Source organism: Danio rerio, chromosome 19 (assembly GCF_052040795.2).
Source record: "Danio rerio strain M-AB ecotype USA chromosome 19, GRCz13ab, whole genome shotgun sequence".
NCBI lineage: Eukaryota > Metazoa > Chordata > Actinopteri > Cypriniformes > Danionidae > Danio > Danio rerio.
In genome coordinates, this window is record NC_141039.2 from 10,554,922 (window position 1) to 10,571,528 (window position 16,607).

Here is a 16,607-nt window from a genome sequence, read left to right on the forward strand (position 1 = left end):
AAAAAAACTACACGGGGAGGAGCGAATAACAGCATCAGCACTTTATTAGAATCAGCACATGGTGGGCAAGCAGACATGCTTTCAAATAAACCACAAGTTAGCAGCTTGGCTCCAAATGCGAAGGATCTGTTGTTTATCTCTGCAGCACATATTTACAAATGGAACGGGTTGCATAAAACACAATGAATTCAGGATCTTTTTTTTTTAATGAAGGAAAGACATTCGCTGCCCTGCAATTTGGGTTAATGCTTAATGACGGGGATGTTATTCACACATGACGAGCTTGCATTAAAATGTTACACCAATAACAGCAAAATTTCAGGTGTTGGACAATATGTCCTTAATACCCCAACAACAACAACAGAAAATCGTACAATCACTATTTACGAAGGTGGTTAAAGTGCCCATGTAGGTTTCACACAAACACATGCAGAGGATCATCCCTGAACGATGTCATTTCCAGTGCTGGGTAAGTCCCACACTGAATCCTAAATGATATATACATTGAGTCACGTTATCCTTCAGTTTGCATATCAGTAGTTCATTCTAAATGGTAACGTCAGGAGGTGTTCGGGTATAACAACACTAGTTGTACACTTTTATTTATCAAGCTTTTATTTAGCTTGAAATACATCTGTATAGAATTGCATTGGTGACCGTACTGTCACATGGGAAAATATAAAATCAAATATAGAAGAAAATACTTTGTTTACACCATTTTATTTACTTTCTTTCCACCTCCATTAGTCTTCTGCTATGCTTAAAAGAGACCATTCATAATCAAATATCCTTTAAATCGAGTGCAACATCTTTAAAATGTCAAACGAATTATAAAATGTACCATCCAGATGTCAACATTACGGAAAGAAATCATTTAGCTTTGTTTATAAACGAGAAAGGAAATCGAGTTAGGAATCTATAAGGATGACGGCAATACATTATCCTCCAAAAATACCAGAGTAATAATATTTACTCTTTTATTTATTTTTCCGAATGGAACCATAGGCCGTTTCTGGGTAAAACACTTTGGCTTCTGTGCATAGATGTATGACTTGATCCTAAACTTAATCTTTGCGTTTCCTCTAGTTAATCATGGGCTCATTCGGACCAGCGCTACAAATCTATATTATTGCATCACCCTTTTTTTTTGTTTATTTATTTTTTGGGGGCCCCTGAAAAGGACCAACACATTCTCCAAACTAAAACCACACAGATATTCCTAACCAATTTTTTTTTTTTTTTTGTTGAGTAAAGCTCGGGCACTGTTGCAAAGCACTCAAGAAAGGTACAAAGAAATGCAGTGACAGACAAAGGGAGGGAGAGGCACTGCGTCAATGACTGCACTCACACGCATTCGCACACACACTGTGGATTCAATGAAAGGCATTGGTGGGGAGAGAAGGAGGGGTGGAGTTCACACAAAGCCAACATCGCCTGTCCTTGTGTGTCCCACCAGAGGCTCAGTAGTAGAAGTACACTGTTGGAGGGAAAAAGATGAAAAAACACTGAATTATTGACTGAAATGAGTCAGTCGAGGCTGATTCTGAAATATATTGGAGCTTTACGTTTAATTTAGAAATCGATATTCTCGATTAGAGTTGATATTCTTTAATCTATTATACAGTGCTCAGCATAAAATTGTGTACACCCCATTTTGAAAATTAATATTTGTATCCATTTCTCAGTGAATAAAGGCAATGTATTTTGGTGCATTTAAACAAAACAGATTTATTAAACTGACATATTTATTAAAATAATATTTTAGTCAGCAAACATATTTAGAAATTGAAAACTAAATTCAAGCAAAATATTGGAAAAAAAACCTACTAAAAAATGTTAATTTTTTTGCTGCTTGATTTTTATTTACAACTTTTATTTGTATTTAATATTTTTCTCCAACATAGATTTGGCTGTACTAGTTTTTAGACCCATATCGTAAGTGATTTTGTAAGATGAGCTCTAGATTTGGCTTCAGTACTGACTAATCTAATGTATATGCACAAATATAATATTTATAATATAAATGTGAATTGAAAAGTGATTTGTGAGGGGTGTACTTATATATGCAGAGCACTGTACTTATGTATATACTGTATGTATGTATGTATGTATATGTATATATATATATATATATATATATATATATATATATATATATATATATATATATATATATATATATATATATATATATATATATATATATATATATATATATATATATATATATATATATATATATATATATATATGTGTGTGTGTGTGTATTTAAGCATTTACTGGAAGCAGCTACGATAAAACATTGGCTTTTTAATATCTTATACTTATTAATATCGTTACATAAATGACCTCTTATGCCCAAAATGAACTCTTGATTTCAGATCAAAATGCTAGATGGCAAAACATGTAGGAATATAACAACAATAAATAATACTATGTACGGCAATTAGCATTTGTGAAATTATATGGCAATTTCTACTTACTGAAAGCAATACCCAACAAGATGATCCCCATTATTCCCATTATTATCATCATCTGTGGAAGAAAAAGAAAATTATATTATTTATATTATTCACCACTACACAATGGTGAAAATAGTTACATGAAAAGAAAATATTTAATTCTGTGCAAAAAAAAGCTAAATAAGAATATAAATTGTCTGATAAATAAGAAAAAATATCTATTATATATATATATATATATAATATAATAATTATATATATATATATATATATATATATATATATATATATATATATATATAAATATATATGTCTGATAATATTTTTTCTTCTGAAGAAAGTCTTATTTGTTTTGTTTCAACTAGAATAAAATAAGTTTTTAATAAAAAAAATTAAGCTCAGTATTATTAGCCCCTTTAAGCTATATTTTTTCGATAGTCTACAGAACAAACCATCATTATACAATAACTTGCCTAAGTACCCTAATCTGCCTAGTTAACATAATTAACCTAGTTAAGCCTTTAAATGTCACTTTTAGCTAAATAGAAGTGTCTTGAAATATATCTAATAAAATATAATTTACTGTCATCATGGCAAAGATAAAATAAATCAGTTATTAGAAAAGAGTAATTAAAACTATTATGATTAGAAAATCTCTCTGTTAAACAGAAATTAGGGAAAAAAATAAACCAGGGGGCTAATAATTCTGACTTCAACTACACACACATACAGTTGAAGTCAGAATTATTAGCCCCATTGTTTATTTTTTCGCGTTTATCTTTTTCCCCATTTTACTGTTTAAAAGAAATGTTTTTCTGCACATTTCTAAACATAATAGTTTTAATAACTCATTTCTAATAACTGATTTTTTTTATCTTTGCCATGATGACAGTACTTAGACGGTAATTAGGAAAGTTATTGTATAATGTTGGTTTGTTCTATACAAAAATATATAGCTTAAAGGGGCTAATAATTATGCCTGTATACGGGGCATAATTACACATCTGTATTTTATATACAGATGTGTAAAAAATAATGCTGTAAGACTCATTTAGTTTTTTTCTAGATCTGTTGCAAGATTTTTTTTATTTGGTTGGTGTGCATGTAGCTATTTATAAATAAAATAATTATTATTAGTAGTAAAACTAACTAAAACTAAATAAAATATTAATAATAAACTGAATATGTAGGGTGTCAAATTATTTAATTCAAGATATTGTAACAATATATCACTAAAGCTTAAAAAAGTTGGCAAAAAAAAAACGATTAAAGTCCAAAAAACAAAAAAAAAAAGACCCCGGATTAATAAAGGGACTAAGCCGACAAGAAAATGAATGAATGAATGAACATAAAAAGCCAATTACGCTTTTAGTATCTCCAAAATGTTTAATTTCTTACTTTTTTATTTTAATAAAAAAATAAATTTTAACCGCCACCAAGAAAAAGAAATGTTTGGATTGCATTTCTTAACTCCTATTCAACACACTTAATGCACTTTTTCAACACATCTCATAATTTCTAAAATATCAACCTTTACCAAATGGTTGATAGGTCGGTTTATGGTAAAAGTTCCGGAATAAATACATATACTATGAAAAATCTGAAAATATGAAGTGTAAAGACCAATTTATTTATGAAATAATCAAAATAAAACATTTCTCAATACTAAATAATTTTTTTTTTGAAGTGTCTTTTTTTTTTTACAATAAAACCTAAAATCAAGAGTACCAGTGCAACAGGATTATGTTTGATTGATTTTTTCATAAACCAACAATGCTGTGTGTGTAAACCAGTATTTAAAACAGTCAAAATATGGTCAACCATTTAGTAGAGAAGGCAGTTAAAGGGTTAAAACAATCCCCTTTTCAGGTTAACATCTACTATTTTCTTCCATTAATTATAGTCATTTTTAAACGATCTCTTAATTCCAAAACATACTTTACATACAAGAAATACTCTTGTAAATGGTGTAAATATAAACTAATGACACTAAATAAACAATTAATTCATGTTTATAATTATAACATGCGCAGCTTTCTTGACCTCAAAATAACTCTACATGATGTATTTTCACTTTTCATTTATCATTTTATTTATCCACAAGCATAAATTGGGTAATAAAAACATATTTACGACAAATTAATGCGAATGTACCATCATAAAACTTGAGTAAATCCTTGAATAAGAGTTAAAATGTAAGAAATCTGGAAAGGAACAATCTGCACATGTATAATAGGAAAGTGTAATGGAAAAGAGAAAGATGGAGGAAAGGGAGGAGTGAACGGGTGCAGATTAATGCGAGTTACATCACAAATCACATCTGGGTTTTAATCCGGAGATGCTGTAATCCAGATTGCAACTAGAAGCCCCTTCCCCTCCCCCACAGCGCTCACTGCTGGACGGGACGGGCAGCTGTTAGGCCATCTGGGTGGTGTAGGGGGGGTGGCAGAGGGGACTAATAAATTTATGCTGTCTGGAGGGGAGGTGAACGAGGGGGAGCTTATAAATCCAGAGCGAGGGGATTGACAGATCGTTGGATGGAGAGATAAAAATCTAATATGTAAAGTGAGGCTGTCCACGGCCCAGACAAACCAATGCAAAACATGTGAGGTGGTTCTCCATCACAAGCAAGATGTTTCTCTTACTGAGGAAAAAGATTAACTGATAAACCACACAAAAATAAAATCATCCCCCATTATGTACTTCAGTTTGAGTTTCCTCTGTTTAACACAAAGTTAGATATACTGAAGAATATCTGAAAAAAATTAGTCATTGTCATCCAAAGAATTTTTGTTCCTACTATGAAAATCAATGGTGACTTTTTCCATCCACATATTTTTACACGCATTTTGAAATATCGCAATAAAACTTTTCTTTAATGGAAGTGGCAAGTTCTGCCTACATTTTGAAAATGTGCATTAGTACTTAAAAAAAAGTATTATATTATATACAAAGTTTTTAACCAATAAGAAAAATATGCATAAACTATGATGGAAACGCGTTTACTGAATAAATTCCAGCATGCACATTAAAAAGGTCATGTGATTTTATTTAAACAGATAATATGATAAAATTTGTAATATGTTTGAAATGTTGTTTCGGTCATTCTAAAACCCCTCAGCCAAAGTCCGTCATCAAAGTGTTTCGTTGTTACTACCTCCTGAACTGTCTTGAGCATTTGCCCTCCCAAAGAGCAGTCTCCAACTGAAAGTTAACGTTTATTGAATTACGTCTTCTGATAAACAAGTAATTTATTAAATGAGAAAAAAAGTCCTGTAGTTGCTTCTCCTACCACAACAAACTCCGTTTTCCATTTGTCCAGTCTGATCTTGGAAACGTAACTATTTTACATTTTGTCAGTTTAGTGCCAATTTCATAAGGATTAGAGTTCAGTCGGGCAATATGCAAGATTTTTAAAAGGAGCCGTGGCACCAAACCCCACCCCTAAACCCAACCCTCATAGGAGTATAAACAAATCATACTAAATTGTACAAATTAGATTGTACAAATTCATATGAATTAGCCACTGAATCAAAAAGTTACGAATTGCCATGAAACATCGTCGGTTTATCAAGAAGTAATGCTTTTAATCTCTTTCTCTCATTGGCTGGAAATGGTGCTTTATACGCAAATGTTTCACGTATTAGTCCAGTTTTGCGCATACATCTAAACTCCACCCCTAAACTCAACTGTCAATGGGGATAAAAAAATTCTACTAAATTGTACAAATGCGATTGTACTACTTCATAGAAATTACACACTAAATAAAAAAAAGTTTTGAATTGCAGTGAGATAGTCAAAATCTTATTCGCATCTTTGGATGGAAACATAGCTAATGGCTGTTTTTTTTTCCATCATTCTTCGATTTTATTTGAACAGATCATGTGATAACAAAAATTGACGGCATTAATGGACAAACAAGCAGACTCACCACATTGTAAAACATTTGAAATGTTGTTTTGGTCAGTCTAAAACCCCTCAGCCAAAGTCTCATCAAAGTTTCATTATTATTACCTCAAGAACTGTTTTGAGCATCTGTGCTCCCAAAGAGTAGTCTTTAGTCCCCAAAAGCATCGTTTATTACGTTACATCTTCTGATACACAAGTCATTAATTAAATAAGAATAAAGTCCCACAGTTGCTTCTCTAACCAAAACAAATTGCATTTTTCATTTAGATATTCGGCACAAATTTATCCGGCCTGATCTCACGAGGAAACGTAACTATTTTACATGTTGTCAGTTTAGTGGCTAATTCATACCAATTCGAGTTCAGTCATGCGAAAATGTACGATTTTTAAAAGGAGGCGTGGCACCAAACCCAACCCCTCACTGGAGGATAAGCAAATCACACTAAATTGTACAAATGAGATTGTACAAATTCAAACGAATTAGCCACTAAAAGTTATGAATTGCCATGAAATACCGTTGGTTTATCAGGAAGTGATATTTTTGTTCTCTTTGTCTAATTGGCTATAAATGGTGCTTTATTTGCAAATGTTTTACGCAATATTCCAGTCTTGCCCATACATCTAATTCTCATCTTTAGAAGGAAACCCCACCCCTAAACTACACTGTCAATGGGGATAAGAAAAACGTACTAAATTGTACAAATGAGATCATACTAATTCAAAGAAATTAGCCAATAAATTAAAAAGTTACGAATTGCAGTGAGATAGTGAACATCTAATTTGCATCTTTGGATGGAAACAGCTAATGGCTGCTTTTTTCGGAATATCTTGTTTTGTGTTCAACAAACAAAAAAAATTCATAAAAATCTAGAAATAAATGCGGGAGACTGCGGGTGAACTCTCCCTTTAAGTAAATGTGTTTTTTTTCCTGCAATTGAGCCTAACTATTATCTAACGCAACACTTTGAAAGTGCCTCTTCATTTCAAACTAAACATTTGCCCTATTACGGAAAAGGGAAATGATCACTAAAATTATGTTTATAATTATAGTAAAAAATATCCTAGATTCACTACATTTATATCTGTGTGACGCTTCAAAAAACTGAGGTCCAAATGGAAGAGCTTCTTTATCATTTCATTAAAAAAAAAAAAAAACATTTCTGCTACTCGGGAATAAACAGGAACTATAGGAATAAACTGAATTGATATGCAAATTACATGTTTATAATTCACATATATTTAAATTGACTACAAATGCTGCATTAAGATCCATGTTATGCTCCAAAAACAGACAGACCCAACACTTCACATCTGAATCTCCTCTCCATTTCAAACAAGACATTGTTCTTAATAATGAAAAGGAATTCATTAAGTTAAGTAAACAATGTGTTTAGAATCACAATGCATATATTAGAAGTATTTATTTCTACACTGTAAAAAATGCTGGGTTCCACACACAATTGATTTGTGTTGGGGTCACATGAAGGTTTAAAATAACGTATTAGTTTTTGCAAATTTAAATGGATTGAACATAAAACAATTAAGTTGTCCCCCCCCAAAAAAAAAAAAAAAAAATTTTTTGGAATGTATATTATCTCAAACACCACTCCATTTTAAACTAAACATTTATCCTACTATGGAACAAATGATGGTTATAAAGAAAATGTTTATATTCACTACAGTGGATGAGTTTTTATCTGTGGCATGCTCCAGAAAGCTCTTTCTATTTATAGATGGAATTAAATGGAAATTTCTAAGCAAGATGCTTACTGTCTACAGATGTAAACTGTTTCAGGATTGGCCGGACTCATTCTGATACTGCAGTACCTAAGCTTGCGTCACAACTGCAACTTGCGTAATATATCTGAAACGCTGGCCAGCGGCGTGACTTATAGGCTGGGTTGCATTCAGGTTATATCCAAATGAGACGGCTTCTGCTTTAGCGTTGAGTCAGCTCTGCCCGGCCATCTTTACTGCTGCCAATATTGAAACACCAACTGTGTAAACTATCAACTTATTTTTTTGAAACTTTATAGTTGCAATCAGAATTATTAAACACTCTTTTAATTTGTTTTTCTTGTTTAAATATTTCCGAAATGCAGTTTAACAGATCAAGAAATTTTCACAGTATGTCTGGTAACATTTTTTCTTCTGGAGAAAGTCTTATTTGTTTTATTTCGGCGAGAATAAAAGCAGTTTTAAATTTTTTAAACGCCATTTTAAGGTCACTATTATTAGCCCCTTTAAGCTATATATTTTTTCGATAGTCTACAGAACAAACCATTGTTATACAATAACCTGCCTAATTACCCTAATTAACCTAGTTAAGCCTTTAAATGTCACTTTAAGCTAAATAGAAGTGTCTTGAAGAATATCTAGTAAAATATAATTTACTGCCATCATGGCAAAGATAAAATAATTCAGTTATTAAAAAATGAGTTATTAAAACTATTATGATCAGAAATGTGTCGAGAAAAAATTCTGATTGCAAATCCAAAAGATAAATTATTGAAATAAGTAAGGTTGATTTTTAAACATTTATAGATTTTTAATTTTTTAGTTTTATCTTTTAGTAAATACCATTGATAAGTATTGTTTTTTTTAAATTAAGGAATATATTTTTAAAATTTTATAATTAGTATTGTATTATTAAGGGAGCTAAAATATAAAATTTCAGTGTAAATCCTTTTCCTTATTCCACTATTTAGTAATTTAAACATTTGTAGTATTTTGGTGCATTAAAATGAGTGTGATTGTGTTTAATCAAAGAATGATTTTACAGCTAATTTATATTAAAAATATAATTGCTAAATGTGTCGATTAAATTCTAGTTTTGAATGTAAATTTGTATTTTTGAGTGTTGTATTGCATTTTAAAAGAAAATGCTACTTCAGTCTTTCTAAACTAAAAAAATATATGATTTCAAAATGTTTTAACTCATTTTAAAACTTTTTAACTCATTTTAATCAGCTAATCAGGTTCCAACTTAATTTTGTTCAGTTATACAACATTTAACTTAATATTTTAGTCAGTGTGACTGATGTAAGTTGATATGACTAAAAAGTTAATTGAATTCGATGGGCTACATGCACACAGACTTTTAATTTTCAGCCCAAGGGCTTCCGGTGGACTGTCTTTCTATTACAAAATTGTCACGTTTAAGATCTGATTTCTTTCAAAATCAGTGATCTTCACTGCTGTTAGATATACTATATAAACTGGGTCTTACATCGGACATGAAGCACCGCATTAAATTCCATTTCCCTCCGCCATGTCTTTAAAATATGACAGTTTATTTTACCCCAGTATTTCCAACTGAATTTCTGCGCTAGCCTGTTGCTACTGACGGTGCTAGCGTATACACGTCTTTTATCTCGTTTTACGCTTGAACAACTAAACGAATACTTACGTCTTATTAACTGAATGTACTGCAATTACATTACAAACATCAATGCTGTAAAATCAACCATGTGAAATTGAAAATAGCCAGATTAAGCTTTCACCGTCCGGACTTTTATTGTTGGCTTTAAAACTCTAGCTGTGCATAGAGCCCGTTAAAAATATGTATGCAGCAATCATTTTTTACTGTGTACTTCAAAATGTCTTGTTTAATTCAGTGTATTACTTCTGTGTGACTTTCTCGCAATTTCTAACCAAAAATAGTTTCTATTGCTTTATTCCAGCAATGGATTCTAGATGTAAATAAACAACCCAGACTCTCCCACCAAACTGTACTAAATTTCCCAGAGCGCACCTTCATGTTCTTCCACCAGTACTTGTTTTTTAGCTTGGCAGCGCTGCTCTCAAACTGTGATGCTCCGGCCTGCAGTGCGTCTGCCCGGTCGTCCAATTCTGACAGCTTCTGATCTCTTTCCAGAACCTTGTCCACATTCACACGCATGATGTCAACCACCTGAGACATTCAGAAAACACAGCAACATGACATCGCAGAAATGCCTCAGTGAGAGAGTAAATGTGAATCTGAAAGTCACTTTGAATGGAAAATGCAGACAACAATAAAGCATGAATATTGTATAGGAGCCTGGCCTGCACCTTAATGTTTGACTGCATTAAATTTTTATACCTCCAAGAAAGTCCATCAAGGTCCGGCAAATGTTATCTTGCTCTTAACTGACCCACAATCATATAAAAAAACTTTGACTAAATCACGTTCAACATCAAATGATGTAAACTATAACTATATATAACTATATATACGTGGTTTATGTAGTAGATTTGGCCATACTTAATGGCAAAATACTCAATAATTTCCTTAGTTTACTCTTCTCTGAAGTCAAGATTTACCTTGTCCAGCTTATGAGATAATATTAATATTCACCTCATCCACTTGGGCCTGTGTCTGCTGGAGACGGCGGTTGCTAGTGAGGTTTGGAGGTTGGGCTGGCGCGCCTCCCTCACCCTCTGGGGCTCCTGGGGCTCCAGGGCTTGCGGCAGCATCTGGGGCAGACCTGAGGGAAGACAGAAAGGGGTTACGAAGGCATATTTTGGAGTTCCTCAAAAGTCCTTTCTTGTTGTTTTAGATTTTTTTGGTTGTAATAGCAATTTGTGTCCTTAATGTAAATAAATTATGCTGAATCAGGCCTGATTCAGCAGGCCATGATGCAAAAGCTCATTAAGGAATCTAATAGATGTATTATAAGACATTTGCAAGGTTTTTTGTACTGCATACACTTACGTCACATTTAAACCCTTTGAAAATTAACATTGGTGTTATTATAACTAGTAAAAGTGTAGTAACCATGGTCGTTTGGAGGACTGGTTATCATTTAGGCCTAGTGACATATTGTGTACAAAACCATGGTTAAACAATGGCTAGTGTAATGAAACAACTGTTATTGTATGGTTAGCATAGTTTAACTTTTTTCTTAATCTGTAGTAGAACTATGATAAATGTTAAGAAATCTCAAATTGTAGGCTATTATAAGCTTTTTCGGAGCTAGCATAAAATGGTGTGAGGGGTTTAATAAAGCTTTAGTCAAAATTAAACCAAAGCTGTGTTGTTTTAAATGTACAAACTAGCCTTAACAAACGTTTCCATTTAAACTTAAGAAGGATTTCGCGCCTTCGCCTTGATAAATAACCATAGCAACTGCAATTTGTTAAGTGAGCACATCGGTTAGAATTGAGGTAGATGGAAATATATAAAAAACACAAGATTAAACATACGTGTTTTGTTAAAATACGTAGTGAAGTTCGTTAAAATGTACTTTCATGATAACCAACTGTTTATGTGGCGAATTGACTGAAGGGCATCGAATAAATCGGACTATTCAATCTAGGTAAGTTTTATGTAGGCCCTACCGCCATGATTTAATATAACTTAATCTTCGATGTAGTTCCATTTCAATTCCGATAGATGGAGCAGGACACTAAAGTCTACTTAAATTATGATGTATCAGCTTTAAAACCTAGATTTTGCGGCGCTTTTGGTTAACTCTATTCCAAGCAACCCGAACGCTGTTATTGCTTAACACAATACGAAAAACACAGTAAGTTGTCATTTAGTATCTTATCCCAACGCTTATATCGAGACATCTCAGGCATTGAACTGATTATAAATACTGAATTAATAAAGAGTTTTTTTTCCCTTTTTTAGTACATTGACGTATTTGTTAGAACATTTTGTATTTGTGTAGTATAAATAAAGAGTAGGCCTACTTACATTTTGTTGGCAGGTGCTTTATAGAACAGACCGTCGTCACCGAGGATGCAGAAAAAAGAGAGAGGACGAGAGAGAGAGAGAGAGGATTAGTAGTCAACAGCCAAACTTCCTACATTGACGACAAAAGCACACAGCAGGTAGAAAAAGCACAAAGTATTCCTCATAATCAACTCTATATCAATGCAGTAAACGACATTCCCCCGAGGATGGTAAAGATGTCTAGACCGCGTCATCACAAAAAAGTGCTGCATTACCGAAAGAGCCTCAGGCGAATAAAGCCTCGAAACACCAATCCCAGTCTTCGGTAAGAAAAGCCTTCAGTTTTCACACAGGAGGCGAAAAACTATAAATGTATCCTCCTGAGAACAGGTATTGGGAAAAATATATACGCAGTCAAGTGACGACTTAATTAAAATGACAGGCTTCAACTTTTGTTAGGCTGTTGGAAATAGCAGTAAACCAAGAAACACTAGCATGATAAATGCGTCTCTAGAATAGATTTAAACGACCTGGACGGAAAAAATAATAGTCCTCTCGTGTCCGCATGAAAGTGTATGTATGCCTGAGTGAGAGAGAAGGGGAGGGGATGAGAGAGAGAGAAAGATCACGATCACTTTCAGTGAGTCTCTCTCTCTTACATTCACACACCGCTCCCGCCCCTCGCGGTAACGTTAACGGGACAGCACTGCGGTGGTTCAGCACAATGTAGCTACACTTCCAACCCCCCTCACAGGCCTGGGATTTTAACAGTAAGAAAGGGAGGAGAGGCACTGAAAATGGGTGTAGCTAACCATCATATAGTAATCACCTCAGATACACAATCTGATCATATTTAAACTACTTGTGCAATGCATGTGTTCATAGGCTTCTATAGTGGCACGCAAAAGCAAATCTCCATTCTATCTGCAGTATGGTTAAATAATCCTGCAACATTATTGCTAAACAGTGAAACCTTTTAGTCAGACATATAGGTGAGCATTAGTGTGGTTTTGGCTGCATAAGCAGTAAACGGAAGCAGCGCAGCCAATAACAAAGCTCAGCAAAGTGCTACAGACAGTTCGGTCGCTGTGGTAACAGCATCACTGTAATGACTGCTGAGCTCACAGCACCAATCAATGAGAGAAATATTCGGCCCTGCGCCCAAACTATGGCCAAAGAGCTGACCACCACTAATGGCAAAACTGTGACTCAGACAGTCAACAAATTTAATGAGTTGTTAAAAACGATTCTAGAACAGTCAAGACAATGCAGTGTTCTTATCCGGTAGCAGATTCATTTTTGAGTTTAGGCTAGGGTGTCATTTCTAGATTGAGGATTTTGGAAAATCATGAACAATGCTTAAATATAGTCTTTATAAAATATTAGACTAATGATGTAAACAAACAGCAATATTTGAGGTGAAACACTGATATCAATAAAAAAAAAATGTTTCATGAGCACTAAATTATTCATTCATTCATTTTCTTGTTGGCTTAGTTCCTTTATTAATCCGGGGTCGCCACAGCGGAATGAACCACCAACTTTTACGCAGCGGATGCCCTTCCAGCCGCAACCCATCTCTGGGAAACATCCACACACACACATTCTCACACACACACACTTATACACTACGGACAATTTAGCCTACCCAATTCACCTGTACCGCATGTCTTTGGACTGGGGGGGAAACCGGAGCACCCTGAGGAAACCCACGCGGACGCAGGGAGAACATGCAAACTCCACACACAAACACCAACTGAGCCGAGGCTCGAACCAGGGACAGCACTACCTACTGCGCCACTGCTTCGCCCAGCACTGAATCAGCATATTAGAATTATATCTGAAGGATATGAGTTATTGTATATACATAAAGTATAAATACATACATATATATAGTATATAATGCAAGTAAAACTGTCAGATAAATTTAGCAAAAATAAAATGTTGCATGGTCAGTGTGATGAAACAGATTTATTTTGACCATCTCAGTGGAGCCCAAACCTTTTTGTGTAAAGGGCCAAAAACCAAATACCATTAAGAGTTGTGGGCCAAAATATACCAAACTAAATGACAACAAAGTTGCTATGGGTAATTTCCATTTTTATTTCATAAGATTTAAAAGTAAATAGAAAACATTACTTTAAATCATATTATCTAATGCAATATAACATTTAAAAATATATATGTTTTGCAATAAAAACATAAATCACATTTATAACATAGTGGAGTTCACTAGTGCTGAATTCACTAGTCAAGCAGGATCTGCCTTTGCCTTGATTAGTATGTGAAACATTTCATTTCAATTAGCTTAATAATAAAACAAACAAGCAAAAAGTTACATTAAGTTTAAAATTACAGTCTCTAGACCACCCCCATCATTTCCATCTCTCTTCTCAGATAGAATGGTAGGCTAAATTTTAAGTTACCATTTGCCACCTTTGGCCCACGGGCCCTACTTTGGGCATCTCTGATCTATATACATCACCAGTATAGATATTATGACAAATTTTATAATGATGTCAAAGTATAAGTATGTAACATTTCATAAAATAATTTTTGTTCTAAATATACTTGAAAGGACACACATGCGCGGACACACACACACACACACACACACACACACAAAGACAAAATTATGAGTATTTATAAATTCTTACAAATTTAAAAACAAACTTTTTCAAATATTCTTGTGCCATTTGTGCATAGTAAGTATATTATCTGAATGTCTTCTTTAAATCAAAATTTATGCTATATTTTCCCCTCAGAAAAATGAAAATTCCAATCCATGGAAAATCGAGAAGTTACAGAAGCGGCTTATGGAAAGTTACCATTTTAAACAATCCTGTAGCATTTCACGTTAATGATCCTATAAGACCAATTCACTGTTAAATTCCAAATATTCCGTATGTGTACATTAAAGAAATCTGAATGATGCATATCATAAACAAATTATGAGTTTTACTGAAAAACATACCGGCGACACAGTGGTTCAGTGGTTAGCACTGTCACCTCAAAGCCAGAATGTCACCGGTTCGAGTCCTGGCTGAACCAGTTAGCATTTCCGTGTGGAGTTTGCATGTTCTCCCCGTGTTGCGAGGGTTTCCTCCAGGTGCTCCGGTTTCCCCCACAAGTCCAAAGACATGTGCTATAGGTGAATTGAATAAACTAAATTGTCAGTAGTGTATGTGTGTGAATGAGTGTATGGATGTTTCCCAGTACTGGGATGCAGCTGGAAGAGCATCCGCTGTGTAAACATATGCTGGATGAGTTGGCAGTTCATTCCGCCTTGAAGAATGAAAGGACTAAGCTGAAAGAAAATGAATGAATGAATGAATGAACTGAAAAATATTCTTGGTTGTTTCTAGATGGGATACAGTTGCAGCCGGAAGTTAATGAGAATTATTATTTATATTATTATTGAAATTTCCCATTTATAGTATGCTATTAACGTCTACCCCCACCCCAACCCTAAACCCAACCGTCACAGTAACATAAAAACAGTAGTTGTGCCGAATATTATTTATGCTATCTAATAAATTACCCAATAAATTGCATTTATAACGCCTAACCCAACCATCAAAGTCCTGTAAAAATATGAATTATTTTTATACAGTGTCATAAAAAATGCTGCTTTATTGATGTGCATATTGAACTTCGGGCCGGCCGCAAATCCGATCTTGACTTTACCAACATTCCTCCCCCATATACAGTGCGTGAATTAGTTAATATCGTTAGATTAGGAAAAAAAATACTGCAAACAAGATCCATTTTATTTCACTAAAATAATTTATTTTCAGCTTGTCCATCTTTTATTTGTACAGTTTTCTTGTTTGAGACCATCTTTACATATTTCAGTATTCCAGAAATCAGATATCCAGACCATTTTACGTTTGATTTTTAAATAAACTATTGCACAAAAAACATTTATATACCATCTGTACCGTTTAAAAGCCCTTTTCTAATGTCACCTCACAGAACTAACAATCTATTATCTTTTGGGTAACACACATCCCTTCATTAACATACTTTCAAAACGATCTTTTAAGATACATTCCTCAACTTTTATATGAGCTACTTCATTTAACATCATATTACAAATTGACATGTCAGCATGTGAGTTCATGATCTTCACTCTTAAAAATGAAGGTTCTTTATCAGCATTGATGCTTCCATGAAGAATCTTTAACATCCACAAAACCTTTACAGTCCACAAAAGAATCCTTACAGCGTAAAAATACTCTTCCCACTAAACAAAATATCCAATCACTGTTAAAACCCCATTGTAGAACCTTGATTTTTAGGTGCTCTAAATCATAATATCACAATATCTCATTGTTCTGTGCAATGCAGTTCATATAAACTCACTTAGCCTACATTCATGTTAAAAAAAAGGTACACTGCTGCATGAGTTGGCATGGTAATTTACTAGGCTATGACTGACTTATTACAGAAGAAGCTCTATTGTTTCCATAATTTACATGTACAGGGACATATCTACAACTATTACATGTTGCTGCCAATGAGGTTTATAAGTTTAAAGCATTATTATCATCGTGATTATGGAAGCAGATGTA

General features: G+C 33.6%; 2 protein-coding genes across 3 annotated transcripts in view; one reads left to right on the top strand and one right to left on the bottom strand.

The window, feature by feature from the left end:
- Positions 1-16,607, top strand: part of si:rp71-15k1.1 — a 465,095-nt gene that overhangs the window by 184,864 nt on the left and 263,624 nt on the right. The window lies entirely within an intron of this gene.
- Positions 27-12,614, bottom strand: vamp1a (vesicle associated membrane protein 1a). Of its 2 annotated transcripts, XM_087294293.2 has the most exons (6): positions 12,309-12,614; positions 12,055-12,070; positions 10,711-10,840; positions 10,126-10,284; positions 2,484-2,535; positions 27-1,477 (listed from the first exon to the last, which is right to left on the bottom strand). In XM_087294293.2, coding segments are annotated over exons 2-6 (360 nt in total). In that variant the 5' UTR covers positions 12,057-12,070; positions 12,309-12,614; the 3' UTR covers positions 27-1,460. The 2 variants fall into 2 exon arrangements, with proteins under 2 accessions (XP_087150419.1, NP_998563.1); NM_213398.1 differs by lacking the exon at positions 12,309-12,614 and having other exon boundaries at positions 1,228-1,477; positions 12,055-12,089.

What these genes read in the sequence shown, in the direction of transcription:
- vamp1a (XM_087294293.2), bottom strand. An exon ending in CACAGGCCCAAGTGGATGAG is followed by an intron (nt 10,285 to 10,710) that starts GTGAATATTAAT and finishes TGAATGTCTCAG; the next exon opens with GTGGTTGACATCATGCGTGT. An exon ending in ACTGGTGGAAGAACATGAAG is followed by an intron (nt 2,536 to 10,125) that starts GTGCGCTCTGGG and finishes TTTCTTCCACAG; the next exon opens with ATGATGATAATAATGGGAAT.